Raw genomic sequence first — 18,924 nt, forward strand, 5'->3', positions numbered from 1 at the left:
ATCTCTTTCCTTAAGTATCAAAACATGTAGAATTTACATTATTGACATGTCAAACTTTTTGTGCTTTTTCATTATGGAAGGTTTCAATACACACAAAAATAGAGTATTATAAGATGTGCTACTGTATTCATTATCCAGTTTCAACAGATGTCACCATTTTCCCAGTCTTTTGTTATATAGCATCCCATTCACTTTATGTTCCTGAAATATTTTAAGGCAAAGCCTCGACAGCATATTATTTCACCTATAAATAATTCGGGAGCATCTCTAACAAATAAGCCCCCTCCTTTGTTTTACATAGCCATGGTGCCATATTGCAGCTAGCAAGACAATCAGGAATTCTTAATAGCATACTGAGACGTTCCTCAATTGTCTCACAAATGCCTTTTTACAACTGGCGTGTTTGAATCAGAATCCAAACCAGGTTCACACATTGCATGTGATTATCATGACTTTGAAGTCTTCTTAAAATCTACAACATGGCCAGTCTCCTTCTTTTTAAATATTAAAACTGAGTTCATTTTCCTGTAGAAAGCCCACATTATGGATTTGGCTGATTGCTTCTTTGTGGTGTCATACACCACGTTCATCTGTTCTCCGTACTTCCTATAAGCTGATACTTGCAATTAGGGCAAGCTTGTCTAACCTGTGGCCCACGGGATGCATGTGGCCCAACACAAATTTAAAAACGTTCTTAAAACACTATGGGTTTTTTTTTGTGTTATTTGTTTTGTTTTGTTTTGTTTTATTTTTAGAAGACCGATTCTGTTTGCAGTGTGTGAATGTTCTAGGTGAGGGTGGGTTAATGGGGAGAGTGAGACTAACATAACATCTATAAATGTCATGACTTTTTGTTGTTGTTGTTGTTGTTTGTTTTGTTTTTGGAGATGGAGTCTCCCTCTGTCACCCAGGCTGGAGTGCAGTGGCGTGATCTCAGCTCACTGCAATCTCCATCTCCTGAGTTCAAGTGATTCTCCTGACTCAGCCTCCCAAGTAACTGGGATTACAGGCGTATGACACTATGCCCTGCTAATTTTTGTATTTTTAGTAGAGGTGGGGTTTCTCTCTATTGGCCAGGCTGGTCTCGAACTCCTGACCTCAGGTGATCCCCTTGCCTCAGCCTCTCCCAGTGCTGGGATTACAGGCATGAGCCACCGCGTGCGGCTGAAAACACTTTGAGGTTTTTTCATGGGTAATCTTGGATATGTTATTTGCTTCACTCAAGAGATAGTATGTGGCTGTTCATGTCTCACAATGCTTAGATTGTTCAGTGAGTTCATGTGCTACCCACCAGATCTCCCTAATACAGAGTTTTACATTGTCTTTCACCTGTTTGTTTTAGGATCTATTAATGATTATTTCATTGGCAGTTGCAAAATAGCCATAAGTAAATTGATTTAATTAAGCTTCTTCTCTTTTCTAAATCTTATCTAGAGTTTGACTATCTGTTAATCATTCATTTTGCATATTTTACAGCTTTTTGGGCGTATTTTACATTCTATCTTCTGTTTGAATATATAGAATGTCTTGCATACCTCACTCATTTCACTAGAAGAGGCAAGTGTTTAAATCCTACTCTACTAATTTATTTCCTTGTTCATGTTTTCCTGCACATTCATAAATGAGGAGGACGTTGATTTGTCAGTGATCTTCAGTGCTTAGAATAGTTGCTGAAACATGACAAGAATGTTTATGGAAGAAATTACCTTATGGGTTGTACATGTCCTCTAAAGATATCATATACACTCCTACATTGCATTGGTGAAGGGGCCACCAAACAGCAGAATCCTGAAACTTGGTTGAACTATGAAAATGTTCTTTTTTTTTTTTTTTTTTTTGAGACGGAGTATTGCTTTGTCGCCCAGGCTGGAGAGCAGTGGCACGATCTCGGCTCACTGCAAGCTCCACCTCCCGAGTTCACTCCACCTCCTGGGTTCACACCATTCTCCTGCCTCAACCTCCTGAGTAGCTGGGACTACAGGCGCCCACCACCATGCCCGGCTAATTTTTTGTCTTTTTAGTAGAGGCGGGGTTTCACCACGTTAGCCAGGATGGTCTCGATCTCCTGACCTCGTGATCTGCCCGCCTCGGCCTCCCAAATTGCTGGAATTACAGGGGTGAGCCACTGTGCCCAGCTAAAAATGTTCTTGATACGTTATAATTTCCTCAACCCCTTTACCCAGCATTGGCCATTCAGGCAAAGGAATAGGAGTTCCAAGGCTTGCACTGTATGTTTGCAGAAGGAGGGAGGATGGCAGATAGGTTTGTGTGTGTTGGGATGGAGGAAGTATACAAATAAACCAATTAATATCAGTTGTTTTTATGTGTTTATTACACATACACACACTCACATACACATAAGCACACATAATTAATCACACCCATGAACACATGTACACAGCTGGTCTACACCAGATTGCCCTGACAATTTTAGAGCTGTGTGCTGAGAAATTTTTTGGCTTTGAATGTGCAAGACGTATCACGGAGCAAAGATCGCCTTGGCCCTAAGGGAGATGATTTTCATCTCTACCACATGAGTAAAACCTGGGTGGTTGAACCATAAATTATTTTGGGTATATCGAACTTTCTTCAAATAACACTTAAAATTAAATGTCCAGGTAAGTAATTTTCAAATCAAAACAACCAAAATTGTTAATAGTTATGATCATGCTTATATACATATTGAAATGTATATGCATATGGAAATGTGTATATAAGCATGCTCTTCAGTGAAGCCAAAAATGACCATGGAGCAAACATACGAAAATGCTCCCCAGCAATGAAAAAAATGACTCTATGGCAAACAATAAAGTAAAATGCTACACCGTCTTCCTGTAGAGGACCCACTAGGTTTGGACAAACTGGCTGTGCTCAAATACATGTGCCAAAATTGAACAGGCTAGGTGTGAATATTCTAAGGCAATTGAAAGACACTTTTTCTTTAAATAGGTTTAGGTGTTGACATTATCTCTAAAAGTAATTAAAAGATGATTGACATAGTAAATTTTCTTTTAAGCCACGCCTTTAAGCACATTGTAGGAAAAAGACTGTTAAACGCCACCGTCTCTTATTTAGAACCCTTGGGGCCATAGTTATTTCAGAATTTAAGAATCATTTGCATTTTATGAAGTTAATATGGTGTATATAACATGTCCTGTGTAACTCCCCAGTGAAATCTGAAACAGCCACAGTGTATATGTAGATTATTTCTATAGCAAAACATATGAATAGATACACCTAGTAAGACAAAAACTGTGGATATGTAGATATGCTCACATTAGTTCAGGTTTTGTCACAAACTACAGCTTTCAAACCTTCTGGAATTTTATAGTTGAGGGCGAGAGATTGTGAACCTTCAAATGAACAAATAAATATCTACCTTTTCTGAAGAAAAACAAAAGCCAAATAACAAATAAATCAAGAATCACTTTTCATAAAGGTTTTTAAATCCCTCAAATGAATGTCTTCCTTCTTTCAGTTCACAGATTTAGAAATACAAAATAAAGAGGGCCTATCCACATAGTCAATATATATGTGTGTGTGTATGTGTGTATATATGTGTGTGTGTGTATAAACAATTTTACAATTAGTTCCTGCCATACAAAAAACCTTAGATTTTTTTTTTTTTTTGAGATGGAGTTTTGCTCTTATTGCCCAGGCTGGAGTGCAGTGGCGCGATTTCAGCTCAGTGCAACCTCTGCCTTCCAGGTTCAAGTGATTTTCCTGCCTCATCCTCCTGAGAGCTGGAATAACAGGCGTGCATCATTTGTTTTTTTTTGTTGTTGTTGTTGTTTTTTTTTTTTGTATTTTTAGTAGAGATGGGGTTTCACCATGTTGGCCAGGCTGGTCTTGAACTCCTGACCTCAGGTGATCCACTCGCCTCGGCCTCCCAAAGTGCTGGGATCATAGGCATGAGCCACTGTGCCCAACCAAAACTTCAGATTTGTATCTTGTTTGTCCCTCAAAGCCTATTAGTTGAAAGGCTGATGGACTCACTGTAAGGTCCGTTGTTGGTTGGTGGAGAGCATTAGGGAGCTGACTTTTGGCAGATGAGGAAAACAGCATGATTACTGCTTTGTGCCACTCTGCTTTGCGTAATTGACCCACTCCGAAGTTGTTCTCACTCCATGGCAATGCAGGCATTTATCCAGTGCTTCTGCAAGAAGTAATTTGGGGAAAAGCAGTAAGGAAGTAAGCCTTAACAGAAAAGTGGGACCCAGCAAGAGTAGAATCTACACATCTGCTAAGCCCAGCCATCATATATATATATATATATATATATATATTTTTTTTTTTTTTTTTTTTTTTGGAGATGGAGTCTCACACTGTCACCCAGGCTGGAGTGCAGTGGCATGATCTCGGCTCACTGCAACCTCCACCTCCCGAGTTCAGGCGATTCTCCTGCCTCAGCCTCTTGAGTAGCTGGGTCTACAGGTGCATGCCACCACGCCTGGCTCATTTTTTTGTATTTTTAGTAGAGACAGGGTTTTACCGTATTAGCCAGGATGGTCTCGATCTCCTGACCTTGTGATCTGCCCGTCTCAGTTCCCAAAGTGCTGGGATTACAGGCATGAGCCACTGTGCCCAGCCCTTACATATTTTTAATGTACATTAGTAAATTATAAATAATGACAGTCTCCATGTGGAAAATGAAAATCAACTTAGCTTACAGATTTTTAAAAATTGGTCAGGTGGTCTTATCTCATATATATAGACTTTGAAAGATTTCAGCACATTCTATAGAAGGCTCTCAAGTATCTGATAGACTCCCCTGGCAGCTTTCACCTGGTGTGTGCATGCACAGACATAATCAACTTAGTCTTTATCCTGCAGTAAACAAAGTTCGAGAGAGGTTTCTGAAATGAAGATAATCTTCGTTCTGCCTTTCGCTACTACCGAAAGTTACCTTGTGGGGCTCTGTGAAGTTACTCAGGTTATGTTTTTTATAACAAATATAAACCACAGAATTGGCCGAAATGAGAAATATTCTGATGAACGTCATGATTTGACTGAGGTTGGAGGAATTGTAGAGAATGGTTAAACTTGAAGATACTTTGTAGGAAAACAGGTCATATGCCACAGATGCTACTTTTAAAATCATGCTTTTTCATTAAATGTAAATTTACCACATTATTTTATTTATCTTCATTAATTTAATAAAACTACTGCTAGGCTTTTCTAAATTTTCACAGATATAATGTTACCATAGGCATCTGTGCACACATATTTTTGTATACTTGTCCAGTATTATCCATAGAGTTAAAATTTTTAACTTGAAAATTCTAAGTCAGAGGCATATGCTTTTAATATTTTGCAGTACATTTTAACTTGCCTTCCAGGAAGTTTATACCAGATTACATTCCCATTAGCTATATATGAAAGTGAACTTCCTCACTGGCAGTTGAAAATTTGTCTTATTTTAAATTTGCCAAATAGCTTGTCATATATTTATTGCCAAATTTCAAATTCATTCCTTTTATAACGGAGTGGTTCATGTTCCTCCCCAGTCTATTTAGTTTTATTCTTATTACAATGTAAGAGCTTTTTATTTATTAAGAATATTTATTTTTTCATTAAATATTTGTTAAAAATATTTTTGTTCAACTTTGTGTGGATTGGATAATGCTTTTATTTTTATTTATTTATTTAGAGACAGAGTCTCACTCTGTCTAGGCTGGAGTGCAGTGGCACGATCTTGGCTCACTGCAAACTTCGCCTCCTGGGTTCAGGCAATTCTCCTGCCTCAGCCTCTTGAGTAGCTGGGATTACAGGCGTGCACCACCACACCTGGCTCATTTTTGTACCTTTAGTAGAGACATGGGGTTTCGCCATGTTGTCCAGGCTGGTCTTGAACTCCTGACCTCAAGTGATCCACCCACCTCGGCCTCCCAAAGTGCTGAGATTACAAGCATGAGCTACCGCGCCCAGCTGGGTAATGTTTTGAAAAACAAGTATGTACTCTGGGTCCCAATATGTTCTAATTTTTCTAGCTCTAATATCATAGCTAACAAAGGCCATCTCTATTTAATTGCTTATATTTTATTCTCAGGCTTTCATGTTTTAACCTTTGCATTTAAATGTATTTTAGTATAAAGTGTGAAGCGAAAATGTAAATTTTCCCCGTTAAATGCTAAACAAACTTTAGTTACCATTTATTGAATAATTTATCATTTTCTCATTGATTTTTTTTTTGCAATGACAACTTTGCCATAAATCTCTCTGTAATATTTCCTGATCAGGCAGCAGCAATACATCGCTTTAATTTACTTTGTTTAAAATGTATATATTCTCAACTTACATCTTTGTAAAAATTGTCTTAACTATTATCATACATTAATATTCCAGATAAACTTTAGAATTCGTGTCTTCTCTACCCTATTCATTTTTCTGTCTTTGGAATTTGTTTGAATTTGCATTAAAGTCTCCTTTAATTTTGAGTCATCCAATCACATTTATGCAAGTACTTTCCTGGGAAATATTTGTGTGAAAAGATTTTCTTTTAAAAATTGACATACAAGATTATTTTGGTCTTTTAAAAGTGTTTATACTGCTGAATCCTTTCATGATTTTTGTTAAACTGGCTTGTGAACTAGTTCAGCAAGTCAGTGTCATATGCTGAATATCTAAATATATTTATAATGAGAAATATAAGAAAACATAATAAGAATATTTCTGTCTTACATCCGTGGAGAGAAAATAGAATATTTATAAATGCAAATGCTCTACAATTACTGTAAGGAAACTTAAAGATCACAGTCCTGTTCTAACTCTGTAAAGTTATTTGCTTGTTTGTTATTTTAATAGCATCTTTCTCATAAACATTTAAGGCTGGTTATAATGTTATGTGTGTGAATATTGAGTAAACCGAATGATTGGAGGCCAGTTATTTTTACAAAGATTTTATGGAAAAAGCAAGTTTGGAATGGATTTCAAAAAAGGGACATTGGAGCCCAAAGGTCAAGGTCAGATACATGTTTTCTTCTTTTCTTTTTCCTTTCTTCTTCTCTTCCTCCTTCTCCTCCCTCCTACCCTTCCCTTCCCTTCCCTTCCCCTTCCCTTCTTCCTTCCCTTCCTCCCTTCCTCCCTTCCTCCCTTCCTCCCTCCCTCCCTCCCTCCCTTCCTTCCTTCCTTCCTTCCCTCCCTCCCTCCCTCCCTCCCTCCCTCCCTCCCTCCATCTTTTCCTTCTTCTTCTTCTTCTTTTTTTTTTTTTTTTTTTTTGGAGACAAAGTCTCATTCTCTTGCCCAGGCTGGAGTGCAGTGGTGCCATCATAACTCACTGCAGCCTCCAACTCCTGAACTCTTGAGCTGAAGTGATCCTCCCACCTTGGTCTCTGAAAATGCTGGGATTACAGGCATGAACCACCATACCTGGCCATTTTCTTTGAACTAGAGCTAAAATTCTGAAACTGGCAGTCATTGGAGATAAGACAGGAAAAGGCAGTTGGGAGGCTCCAAGCATGTGATTTCAGGATAAGCATGAGTTGATTACTGAAAATTTCAGATGTGAGATTTCCAGGAGCAGTGTGAATCCAGAAGATGTAAGAAAGATGAGTGGAGTTCACACAGTTTGGTTATTCATGCATCTTCAAATATTTTTCAAATAATCTTGGGTGGATACTTCACTTACTTCTGCCTCAGGCCACCTTATTTGTAAAGCAGTATTAGTAGAATCCCCTCCTTGAGGGGTTATTAGTATTAAATAAGTTGCATAGCCAACAGCCTGAAACATACCAAGCACTGTATGGATATTTGCTGTTATTTGTATGATTGCTGCCATTTACTGAGTGGCATGTGTGTGCTGGTGCTTGAGACTCAACAATGAGGACATTCCCTCCCACATCTGCCTGTAATGCCAAGGCCTTGTGATAAGGGAGTGGCCTGAAGCCCAGGGTAGGGAAGCTGACCTCCCCAGCTATGTTGGGGAAGGAGTCTCAAGGAGATGACAGCTGACCAGTCCTCAGGGTTGTTTGCAAGTGGCTTCTCTGCTGTGGAATGGGAAGAAAGGGTCTCCCAGGAAGAGGGGTTAGCCTTTGTAAAAGTGCAGAGAAACGTTTGTCTGAGCTAGAGAGTAATTAGGAAACTGTGAGCAATTCCATATGACTCTGACTATAGGTAGGCTGCAGGGATGGGAAGAGACAGATGAGGACTGTCTTCCCAGTGCCTAGAACAGTGCCTGGCTCATAGTAGGTGTTCAGTGCATCTTAGTGGAGAAATGTGTGAAAGAGGAAAGAGAGGGCTGGGAGGTAGATTCCTACTAGATTGGCCATGGGTAGAGCTGGGGGCTCAGCATTTTCGAGCTCTGAAGTTTTGTCTGCTTGAAGGAACAGGAGCAGCTCTGGATTTTAGGAGGGCAATTCTGTCCACAGTGCACCAGTGTTCTGGTGAGGCTGGATGATGGAGAGAGAGAAGTCTGAAGATAGCATCCATAAATCTCATGACAGTTCTACCCCAGCAGTGTAATTGAACATTGAGAATATGTCCTATACCTTTCTTTTAGAAAAGGGGTTAGCAGGCCAGGTGTGGTGGCTCACACCTGTAATCCCAGCACTTTGGGAGGCCAACACAGGTGGATCACGAGGTCAAGAGATTGAAACCATCCTGGCCAACATGGTGAAACCCCATCTCTACTAAAAATACAAAAATTAGCTGGGCATGGTGGTGTGCACCTGTAGTGCTGGCTACTCAGGAAGCTGAGGCAGGAGAATCGCTTGAACCTGGGAGTCGGAGGTTGCAGTGAGCCAAGATCGCGCCACTGCACTCCAGCCTGGTGGCAGAGAGACTTCTCTCAAAAAGAAAGAGGGGGAGGGTGGTTAGCAAATTATGACTTAAGGCTAAATCCAACCAACAGCCTCTTTTTATGAATAAAGTTTTACTGGAACACTGTCTGACCTGTTTGTTTACATATTATGCACGGTTGATTTAGTGTGACAATGGCAGAGTTGGGAGTTTGCAACAGAGACCATATAGCCAGCAAAGACTAAAATATTTTCTATCTGGTCCTTTAAAAAAATGTTTTGTAACCTCAGTCTTAGAAGATTGTTTTTAGGTATTTAATTGTGCCATTCTAGAAAAGTTGACGTTGTCGTAAGAGTTCAGACAAATTGATGCATGCATAGTCTAAGAAAAATTGGGCCATATCACTTCCTATGAAGAAACACAGCGAAATTTTTATTCAATTCTTAAGTTGTTGTCTTGGTTGTCTAAGTTCTATCTCTAGTCTCCGATGGCTATTTTTGTGGCTTTGACCCTAGCTGACCCAGCCTATTGTCAGTAGTTAAGAAGGTAGAATCCAAGTGCTCAATATCATGTTAAGACTTCCTTGCTACCTACTAAGGGGAGTCATTTTTTTAGCCAGCCGTTTTAAGTTCTAACCTATTTCATATGCTGTGTTCTCACAGTAACCATTCCCTTCTCTTGCTGTTTCTTTGTCCTCTCTCCTTCTATGTTTCTTCTACTGAATTATATGGCACTACTGAATCTGTTTCTCCTGAGCAGTGCCTGCATTATCCCAACTGTTCCAAATTCTTTTTAGAACAGGGCCCTTTGGGTGAATGATGAACCATTTAATAGCCCTATGTATTATAGAAATTTCACCATTTTCAACCAAACCTGTCATAGGTAAGAACAAAAGTAAGCCATCATGTGTCTAGAAAAACAACTGATTTTCTCACAGATGTTACAAGTTCTTACTCTTCAAATGTACTTTAAAGGACTGAGAGTGTAATTAGGAATCAGCAGAAGTTTTGTGGAAAAGATGCGTTGAGCCTTTTGCATATTAAGGATCAAATTTTACGTTTTGTATGAAGCATTCACGAGGTAATGTTCTTAAAAAAAAAAAACCACTCCAGAGGCACATGAGGAACGCTGAGGACACGGCTGAATATAGAGATGGAGGAATTACGTGTCTGCTGGGGTAGAGATGGAGAAGGCATGTTTACACTAGTGATGGTTGAAATCATGCAAGCATCTTCCATAGCTAATAAATTATCTTATCCAGTTGGCCTGTACCGAGGGCATACTGTGTACTGGGGCCCATTCTGTTGGATGCCAGGAATACAAAGATGATCGGAGCTCACTTTCTGCCCTTGAGGATCTCACAGATTAGAAAGGAGAAAAAAGAGTTACTTTCCACACAATGCTATAAATGTTACAACAGATGAATTTTTCAGATGAAGTGAAAGGAAACGTCTAGAAGGAAGAGGACTGAAATGGAAGAAGACTGGGGGAAAAGAAATAATAATAAAGAAAAAGAAAAAGAATTTGAACCTTTTTAGAGAATATGATTGACCCCATTGTGGAGATCAAGATTAGAGATGAGTGGCAGGCAGCTGTGGAGAGCAGAGGCGGAGGTAGTAGGAAGATCAGACTGAAGAACTGAGATTTCAGTTGTCCAAGCGGGTATGCTGTTTTACAGTCTCACGTGTCTTGGGCCTATTGGAAACTTACATAATCTTTCTGTGCATGACTTATATATCATACATCGTATCATTTCATCCAAACTTATAACACATATATATTAGTATATAGTAAGATTTTTAAATATACAACATATTTAAAAATACTCCTTACAATTAAGCCTCAGTAAGTGCCAGGAACTTTGCTAAGCACTTTGTATTATCTAACTGATTTCTTACCATGGGTAGGCATTCTTATACAACATTTCTCAGACAAGGAACTTTGCCCACCAAGGTTAGACAGATTGTCCAGGATTATCCACGGGGTAAGTTGCACTCACACCATGGTTTGTCTGACCATACTTAATTAGATGGGCTCCTATGGGGTAAATTTTAGGATAAGCTCTTGACTTAAAAATGAGCCTTCTAATGGTTGAGGGAGGGGGAGAAAAACCAAGTACACAGAAGATAGCCGGGGAGTGTGGAGCAGAGAACTAGCATAGGCTTTGAAGTCAAACCTAACTGAATTCCCAGCTTGGCTCCATTGCTTGCCAGCCACATGACATTTGTCAGGTCACATAACCACTCTGAATGTCCCTATCTGTACATTGGGGTTTGTATCATCTGCCTTGTTAGCATGTAAAGGATCTGCACCTGTGCCTGGCACTTAGTGGACACTGTGACTTGTAGCTGCTGCTGCTCCTACTACACCTACCATCCTTGCTACTCTTCTTATATTCACATCCATCCTCCTTCTCATACTACTATTACTACCTATGCTAATAGTATGGTGGTTATTGTTAGCAGCAGTAGTAGTTGAAATGACTCAAAGATAAGATTTATGCTAAAAAACAGAAGCACAGTAGTTGTTTAAGCCCTCCATTTGATCAATAGCATTAGTTCTGCATTTACTTCAATATTTAGTGAGCATTTGCCATGGCAGGTCTCTGTGCCAGGGGCAGGTGTGGGACATTAAAACATGAAGAAGTCATTTCCTCTTTTAGCTGCCATATCCACTAGTTTGACCTTTACGCCATACACTGTTGGTCAGATATTCAAGAAGGAATCTTGGGAGGTAAAAAGTTAGTGCTCATCAAGTTCTGACTGGCTTAAAGCTGTGCATAGCTTTGGAAGGAAGGTCAGGACTTAAATAATTTCAGGATGAGTTAAAGATTACATTGAGCATTTACTGCTTCTCCAGATAATCTGTTTCTGCCCATCATGTGATGGATGTGTCGCCTTATTTACAAGTGCAGATTGTTAGTGGGATACTTTGTTTTAGTGATATCTTACAGAGTTGGGCATTAGACTATAATTGAGCTTCTGTGTGGGGTGCTGAGTAGGCCACATGACCCTGGTCCCTGTCTCCAGGGAGGCCAATTACATAAAAATGGCTGCCATATTGCTCAGAGGGGCAGGTATTTACAACAACCTTGAAATGGAACTTCCACCCAATATGATGAAGACTGATTTGTGACAGTTTGATATGCCTTTATTTTGCTAAAATAGCAACCTGGCCAAATATATTTTTCAGCACATTTATTATAGCTACATGTTTATATTTATAGCAAAAGTGTTGCTAATTCCCTAGTATATTAACAGGTCGTATTCAAATTGTTCTATTTTTACTTTGGCACAGAATTGCTGAAGGAAACATTTTTAAGGCAAGTAGTGATTATAGCATATCGACTCACTACATAGTGAATTATATATTAAATGAACTTCCTGAACTGAGAAGGAGCTTAAACTGACAAAGAAGATAGTTATCTTAAATTTTGTATTGTTTACATAAGATTTCTTCAAATCCATTTTTTATTATAGGTTACTGATTGCCTCAATGTTTTCTTTTTGCTAAATTTCTACCTTCCCACCAACAAATATAATCCCCCTTTTAATATGTAATAGATAACCTGGGATTCCAGAATGGATTTTCAGAAACCATCAGAAAACCTCCTCGCTTTAGTGTATATAATAAATAATATATTCTTTTTTTAAAAAATATGAGAGTCAAATAGGTATATGCATAAATCTTGCCAACCCTTGGGCAGTTGTAATTTCCATACCAAAATGCATGAGTCTTTACTTGACTATTACTCTGTTATACATTAAGTACTAGTTACCATGGCAACCTTTGCATCACATTATAACATTTAAATATAAGGTGTTGTGTTTCCTTATGAGGAAAGACAATGTATTTGAATTTTTGAATGTTTGGTGAAATACAATCACTACTAAAATAAATAATTTTGTGCAAGGCAGTTAAATTCTTTGGGAATTACGTACATTTCCAACCAAACCTATGGAGTGTGTTCATTTATTTTTATTTTTTTGTGATTTCATGGAGAAGTAAAATACATTTTTTTAAAACAGCACTTGATAAGTCACATAAAAGTTCATTAAATGCCTATAATTGCCCTTGTAAGTGGCAAAACACAAAATTGAAAGATATTTGAGGTTATTTATCAGTGACTAATACTTTAGCAAGAGTTCAAATGTAACATCACAAGATTTATGAAATTCTATCCCATATAATGCATTTCTTATTTTTGTATGTCTAGTTGGCTAACTGTAACTAGTTTTGATCATACCTATAGTTGAAGTAACAGTAGCAATTTGCTCATGCGTGCAAAAGCAAAATTAAAGGAGCCACTGAACTCATCCTTGTGGCAGTTTCAGGAACATGGCCACTTAAATTTAATTATGGAGATTGTTGGGCGATTTCTTTATTAAATATGGAAAAAACCTAGTCATTTCTTGTTGCCAGCGTAGCTCTAGGCCATGAGGCTGTCATCTTTGTTATGTAGACTCCCATATATAACTCATTTTTAGCTTTTTATAGTAACTTTTCCAAATTGTTATCACAGCTTGTACTTTTTTTATCTGAAAATAGATAATCTAATGATCACTCATAACTTTTGATGCATCTTTTCAGTAATAATCAGTGGATTGTAATATGGGACTATTTTGTGTGGGACATAAGGAAGAGGTAAGCTCTGTGCTGGACTCTGGCTCTGCAGAATGTTTTACATATGTTGTTTCATCTATTCCTGATAATGCTATGATAGAGCTCTTATTAGTCCCTTTTTACAGAGGAAGAAAATACGGTTTAGAGCAGTTGCATAACTAACCCCCAACTGCATTGTCTGTATTTCTTTGAGCTAAGGTTCAACCAGTTTGGTGTGACCTTAAAGTCCTCCCTCTTTCCTTAATAGATTTGAATTCTACTTCTGACTTGTTACAAACACAGTGTGCATTACATGTTTAATGTAGAAATAAAAAACACTGACAAAAAGCCTTTTAAAATATTTGCTAAATAATAATTTCAATAATTTGCATTTATCTACAGCACAGCGGTCTTTTAGGTTCCTGATTTGCAAGATATCTTACTGTTTGTAAGTTGCCCAAGTCCTCTTTTGTTGAAACCAAGCATAGGACAGAAATGAAAATAAATTATAAAGGTGTACTCTTGGAATCAGGAATGAAGACGGTCCAAAGACTGACCTTCAGTTTTGAGCTTTGAAGTTCAAAAGTGGACAGGTGGAAATATTGTGTTCTTCATTGCCCTTTGGTGCGAGATATATTCTAGGTTGCAGAGTATGTGCCAACAGCAGCAAAATTATCGCCCTCCTCCTGCTACTGTAGTAAGTCAGCAATGGCCCTTCTGTGGTCAGAATGGCAAATTCAGCAGCAACTATTCGACAGGGATTTACAGAAACTTCCCCATGGTTATTAGGAATCTTATTCAGCAGTGTCTTTGAAAACTCGATTCTGTGCAGAATTAACTATGTAGAAATGACCTCAGTTGTGATAAAAGGTATTTTAAACAAATCTAATTTGTAATTTCACTGAATATGTGTTTTGCATTTAACACCACAAAGTCTGGTAGATACCTACACATGTATTTTGCATTCATAAGTTTTACATTGGTTCAGAATTTTTTTTCTGTATTAAAATTTTTAAAAATCCTGGCTTTATAGAATCAGTTAACCATACAAAGCCACTATACATCACTTAGGTTTGTGATGAAAGAATGGAATTGCAGCTGTGTGAGTACTAGAATACCCAAACATGAATTAGACTCACAAGCATTTGGCAATAGTTCAGAAAAGGAGCTTAATCTGGTTTCATCTGAGACTGCTTTTCTCTGTTCTGCAGCATCCCCCCAAGATGTTGTGTCTGATACCAGATCACAACGTAATGGGAGTGACGCAGAATCGAGAAAGCCCTGAGAAACCAGGGGCACATTTGCTTTTCTCCAGAGATTTTCTTTCTCCTACTTCTTTTTTCCCTCTCCCACATTCCAACTCTGAAATTCAAGGTCATTCACCTATTAGATGCATTAATTATAAGCCAAAAAAGCAGTATTCATCGTACTGTGATCTCAGTCATATCTATAATTAAGTGTAAGTATAATCTTCCCTTTTAGAAATGTACCACCCACCCATTACATTTAAAGTGCTGACTGAAATGAAATAATAGTTCAGAGCAAGATGATTTTAGTTTAACAAGAAAAAAGTTGATAATTTAAGCTTCAAGCAGGGAGTTCTATTTTTGATTACCATTCAGTTATAAATCTAATTTGAGATATATGCTGCTTTTCTGTTACTCAAGTTTAATTCATGGTTTGCTTTCTTGGTTGTATAAGCAAAGTTCAGTGGTTGATCAAGGTTGTTAAGAAGCTCCCCTGAAACGGAATGGGGACAGAGTTGAGAATGTGTTCGAAAGACATTCTGAGACCCATATCTGATGTAAAACAAACAAATCTGATGTAAAACAAACAACCAAATTTTAATTGAAAAAGACACTTAGAGAGTGCTGTATTTGGGGATTTGAATGGCCAAGTTAGGAATGGCCATTTGCAGGGGAATTGGCTGCAGAGGGTGAACCCCAAAACATTGCAACCTGGTTGACAAAGTCAGTGTGTTTTATTCGTTGGTTATGGTATTGTAAGTCTTTTGGGGAAAAAAATAGGAGCGAGTAAGGGGAAGGGCTTGTCTCATCACACTGTGGACAGTTAAGTAAAATGCTAAACTATGGGTTTAAGATTTACAGGTTAGCTCTGCCAGATGCCACATCTGCCTCCAGTGTTTCCTGGCAGATTCGGGCAGCCTATTACTGGGACCCAGCATAACCGCAGAACATGAGCTTGCACAATGTGAAAAACCTAAAACCATTATAATCCTGTTTAAGGCCAGGATGAATTTGCCCATTTGAAAGCAGACGTAGTTTTCAAGCTTAACTTTTATCAAGCATAAACTTGTCTTTATATATATATATACACACACACACACACACACACACACACACACACGTATATATATATGCAGGTAAATTCATAATATAAATGAATACCTTATCCATTTTGTGCAAAATTTGATTTACTTTAAATCACACGCTGTTCACTTTTTAAAATTCGTAAACTCAGATTTTTCAGCCAGTGGAAAATTTATCTTTCTCATCGCTACAGAGAGTTAAGTATGTGACATAAAGGCCAAACAATAGTAAATGGTCATTGTTCACTTTATAAGTATACTCTATAATAAGAACACATATATTTTTATCTTCATTTTCCCTAAGGAGGTGTTTAGGGCCCCCTTAAATGTGAGGAAATGTTTATTTTGTTGCTTTAGAAGAATGATTCTATTGTCCAAGGGAGAAAGAAATAGGAACAAACAGGTCTAAGGAGAAAGAAACAGGAATGTGCTTTGTGAAAAAAATAAAGATTAACAGGAACCACTAAAGGTTTGTAAGTGCTATCTGGTCCTAGTACTATGTTACTGCACATAGTCCTTGCGCCTGCATATATAAGAGTTAGATGTGTGATTTATAATGACTAGCCCATGAAATTATTTTCTTTTAAATTAACAACAGTAAGGTCAACCACAGCCTGTAGCTGTTTTGTAGTTATCATTTTATATTTTTCACAGCTCTATTGTGAATGCTGCTAAAAGACAGTGTAGCAAGTGTGTGTTTTTAGATTGACCCCTTGAATGCATTTAATTTCTTGAGAGTGAAAACCTTTGCCACCAGGACCAAGAAGAATTAACCAGTGGTTAAACTCATTTAAAAACACAAGCAAGCATTTCAACGTATTTGCTCAGCCTTTTTCTGAATATTTTATATACTTCTAGAAAAAGGAAAATGCAGAAATAGGGGTGATTTGTGTCTAGAATACGAAGTTATTTTCAAACTCCTTTCCAATGAAATGAAGACTCATTCGTGGATTTACCAAACTGTAAGGAGGTTGTAATTTCAAATCATTCACAGCTTTATTGATGGAAATTTCGAAGAAAACTTGGACACAGACTTCACTATAACTTTCTTTGTTAATAACAAATGCCAAGAGTGAAATTTATGTTGAGATTCAAACATTTTTGAATGCCACTCCTAAATGATGAATTACTTGTTACTAGATTTCTGATTTATACAAAACTTTATTATAATAAGCCTTATGTTTTAGTTTGCATTGTGTAGTGTTTTAATATGTCTCTTAGGTTCAAAAGAGGCAATAGTTGAGCATACAGATGTCAGATTTTTATCTGATAAATCTGGTTTTATCAGGTATTTATGTGGTAAACATTAAGATACTAGCAATGAGTTTATTACTCAAAATGTGCTTTCAATCTGAAATCTCATCCTTGAAGTTGTATTTTGAAGTAATGTTTATTACATATCTCTTGAAAAAGTCTTGAGCTGGAATCAGTAAAGGCGAGCTTGTCAGCAGCTGATTAGTCCTTTATATATGACTCATCCAACACTCAGAAAAACCCCTTGGAATAGAGAGGTTCTCTTTATGATATTTAGCTATATGGCAGTGGAAAGGGGAGGTTTGAATTTTTGATTTTCCAGCTTATGGGTCATATTTGACCAACTGCTTTCACTGGAAGACATGCCACTTTGTTGAGCTATTTAGGAATCAAAAAGACTGTCTTAATTTAAAACAAGGACGCTTTGTTTTAGTTGGTGACTGCCTTGTGAAATTTTTCAGTTCTCAGCGGGTTAACCAGGGAACAGGGGCAGAGTCATAATTGGCCTATTTAGAGTATTTTGCATGTGAATAGTGTGTTAGTGAAGCATCCCTAAGTCTGTTGTGAGTGACATGGTGATTAGAATTTAGATTAGGGAAAACACATTCTGTACTTTATCAAGGACAGTAATTAGTTCAGTCAGTAAAAGTTGATTACAAGTAACGATAAAGTTAGATTTTTAGTACTTAATTTTAAAATTTCTTTATTAAACAGTAAATTTGTTCTTAATATAAATGGTACTATCTACTCTTGTTTTATTGCATATCAGAATAATTAAAAGAACAATGTGCTCAATGCAGAGTATAATCAGACGATTTATATATTATGGGTAAGTTTCTATGTAGTTTTTAGAAAATGTAATATTATATATAATCTTTCTGATGTCATCATTTTTAAAAGTTTAATGATCGTCACACAGATAGGTTATTGTGGAAGTTTTCTAGTGTTCAGGTAAATGTTTAATCTGTGGGATGTGTCTTAGCTTCCGATAGACCTCAAGAGGGCATTGTGAAGTCCTTTGTGGCTGTTAGCGTGGAATATCTGCTATTTCTGTAATTTTGAGAGTTAGTGTGAGGATTTGAATTTCCTCTTGTTTCAGTTGGCATTTTCTCCTCTGTGGGTGCTATGACAGTTTGTGGAGAATCATGATATGCAGTACAGAGAGGCAGGGTTCTCAGTCGAGTTCATAGGCTACACTCACTCCCAGTGCTGCAGCCGGGGGAAGTTGTGTGCGTTCACAAAATGAGATTCTTCTTGTTAAGGAAGGGGATGAATAGTTCCCAGATAAGAGCCTAAGTCTAGAGAAAGGAAACATTAGTCTTATATAAATGCCATTTGTTTTGTGAAATTAAAACGTGAGTCATCTTAAAAAACTTAAAAAAAAATATTGTTTAAAGGGAATCATCTACTTTCCTTCTAAAAGTAAAGAATTAAAAATTCACAAACTTTGTGATAGCTTCTTAGACTGCCTTTCTTTTGAGTTTTTGTTTTGTTTTAACTGTCTCAGCTTAGCAGATGCCGTTTGCTTTATTGCATTGGTTTAAGTGGTAACAATCAGTTGGGAGGTGGTGAAAGTGAAAACTTAACCTTACATGTTTGTTTTCCCTTTTTAACCTTTTAGCAGAGTCTCCTTGGAGGTGACATGGATATGGGCAACCCAGGAACCCTTTCGCCCACCAAACCTGGTTCCCAGTACTATCAGTATTCTAGCAATAATCCCCGAAGGAGGCCTCTTCACAGTAGTGCCATGGGTAAGGTATTCCTTTGTTTGAATGCCTGAGGGATGATTATGCCTTTTTCTTTTTTCTTTCTTTCTTTAAAATATCGCCCCCTCATCCTACCTCGCACCCCCAAAAAACCATAAAATTTGGCTCAGTTGTCATCCTGGAGACTTCACCCCAGTACACTGAGTAGGTACGTTAACAACTTATGGTAGCAGAACTTTTTTGGTGTCTGCTTATTTCTAGTTTTCTCTTGGCTGCACCCATAAGGAAGCTTTCAAA

General features: G+C 37.7%; 1 protein-coding gene across 13 annotated transcripts in view; it reads left to right on the top strand.

Annotated features, from left to right (window-relative positions):
• TCF4 (transcription factor 4) overlaps positions 1-18,924 on the top strand; it is a 366,252-nt gene that overhangs the window by 219,631 nt on the left and 127,697 nt on the right. For 9 of the 13 annotated variants that reach the window (XM_008014004.3, XM_073006280.1, XM_008014010.3 and 6 more), the window contains one exon: positions 18,543-18,672. In XM_008014004.3, coding sequence (XP_008012195.3) covers positions 18,543-18,672 — 130 coding nt within the window. The remainder of the gene's footprint in view (positions 1-18,542; positions 18,673-18,924) is intronic. The other 4 variants (XM_008014002.3, XM_008013999.3, XM_037987918.2 and 1 more) reach the window with 1 other exon arrangement.

This window comes from Chlorocebus sabaeus, chromosome 18 (assembly GCF_047675955.1).
Source record: "Chlorocebus sabaeus isolate Y175 chromosome 18, mChlSab1.0.hap1, whole genome shotgun sequence".
NCBI classification, from domain to species: domain Eukaryota; kingdom Metazoa; phylum Chordata; class Mammalia; order Primates; family Cercopithecidae; genus Chlorocebus; species Chlorocebus sabaeus.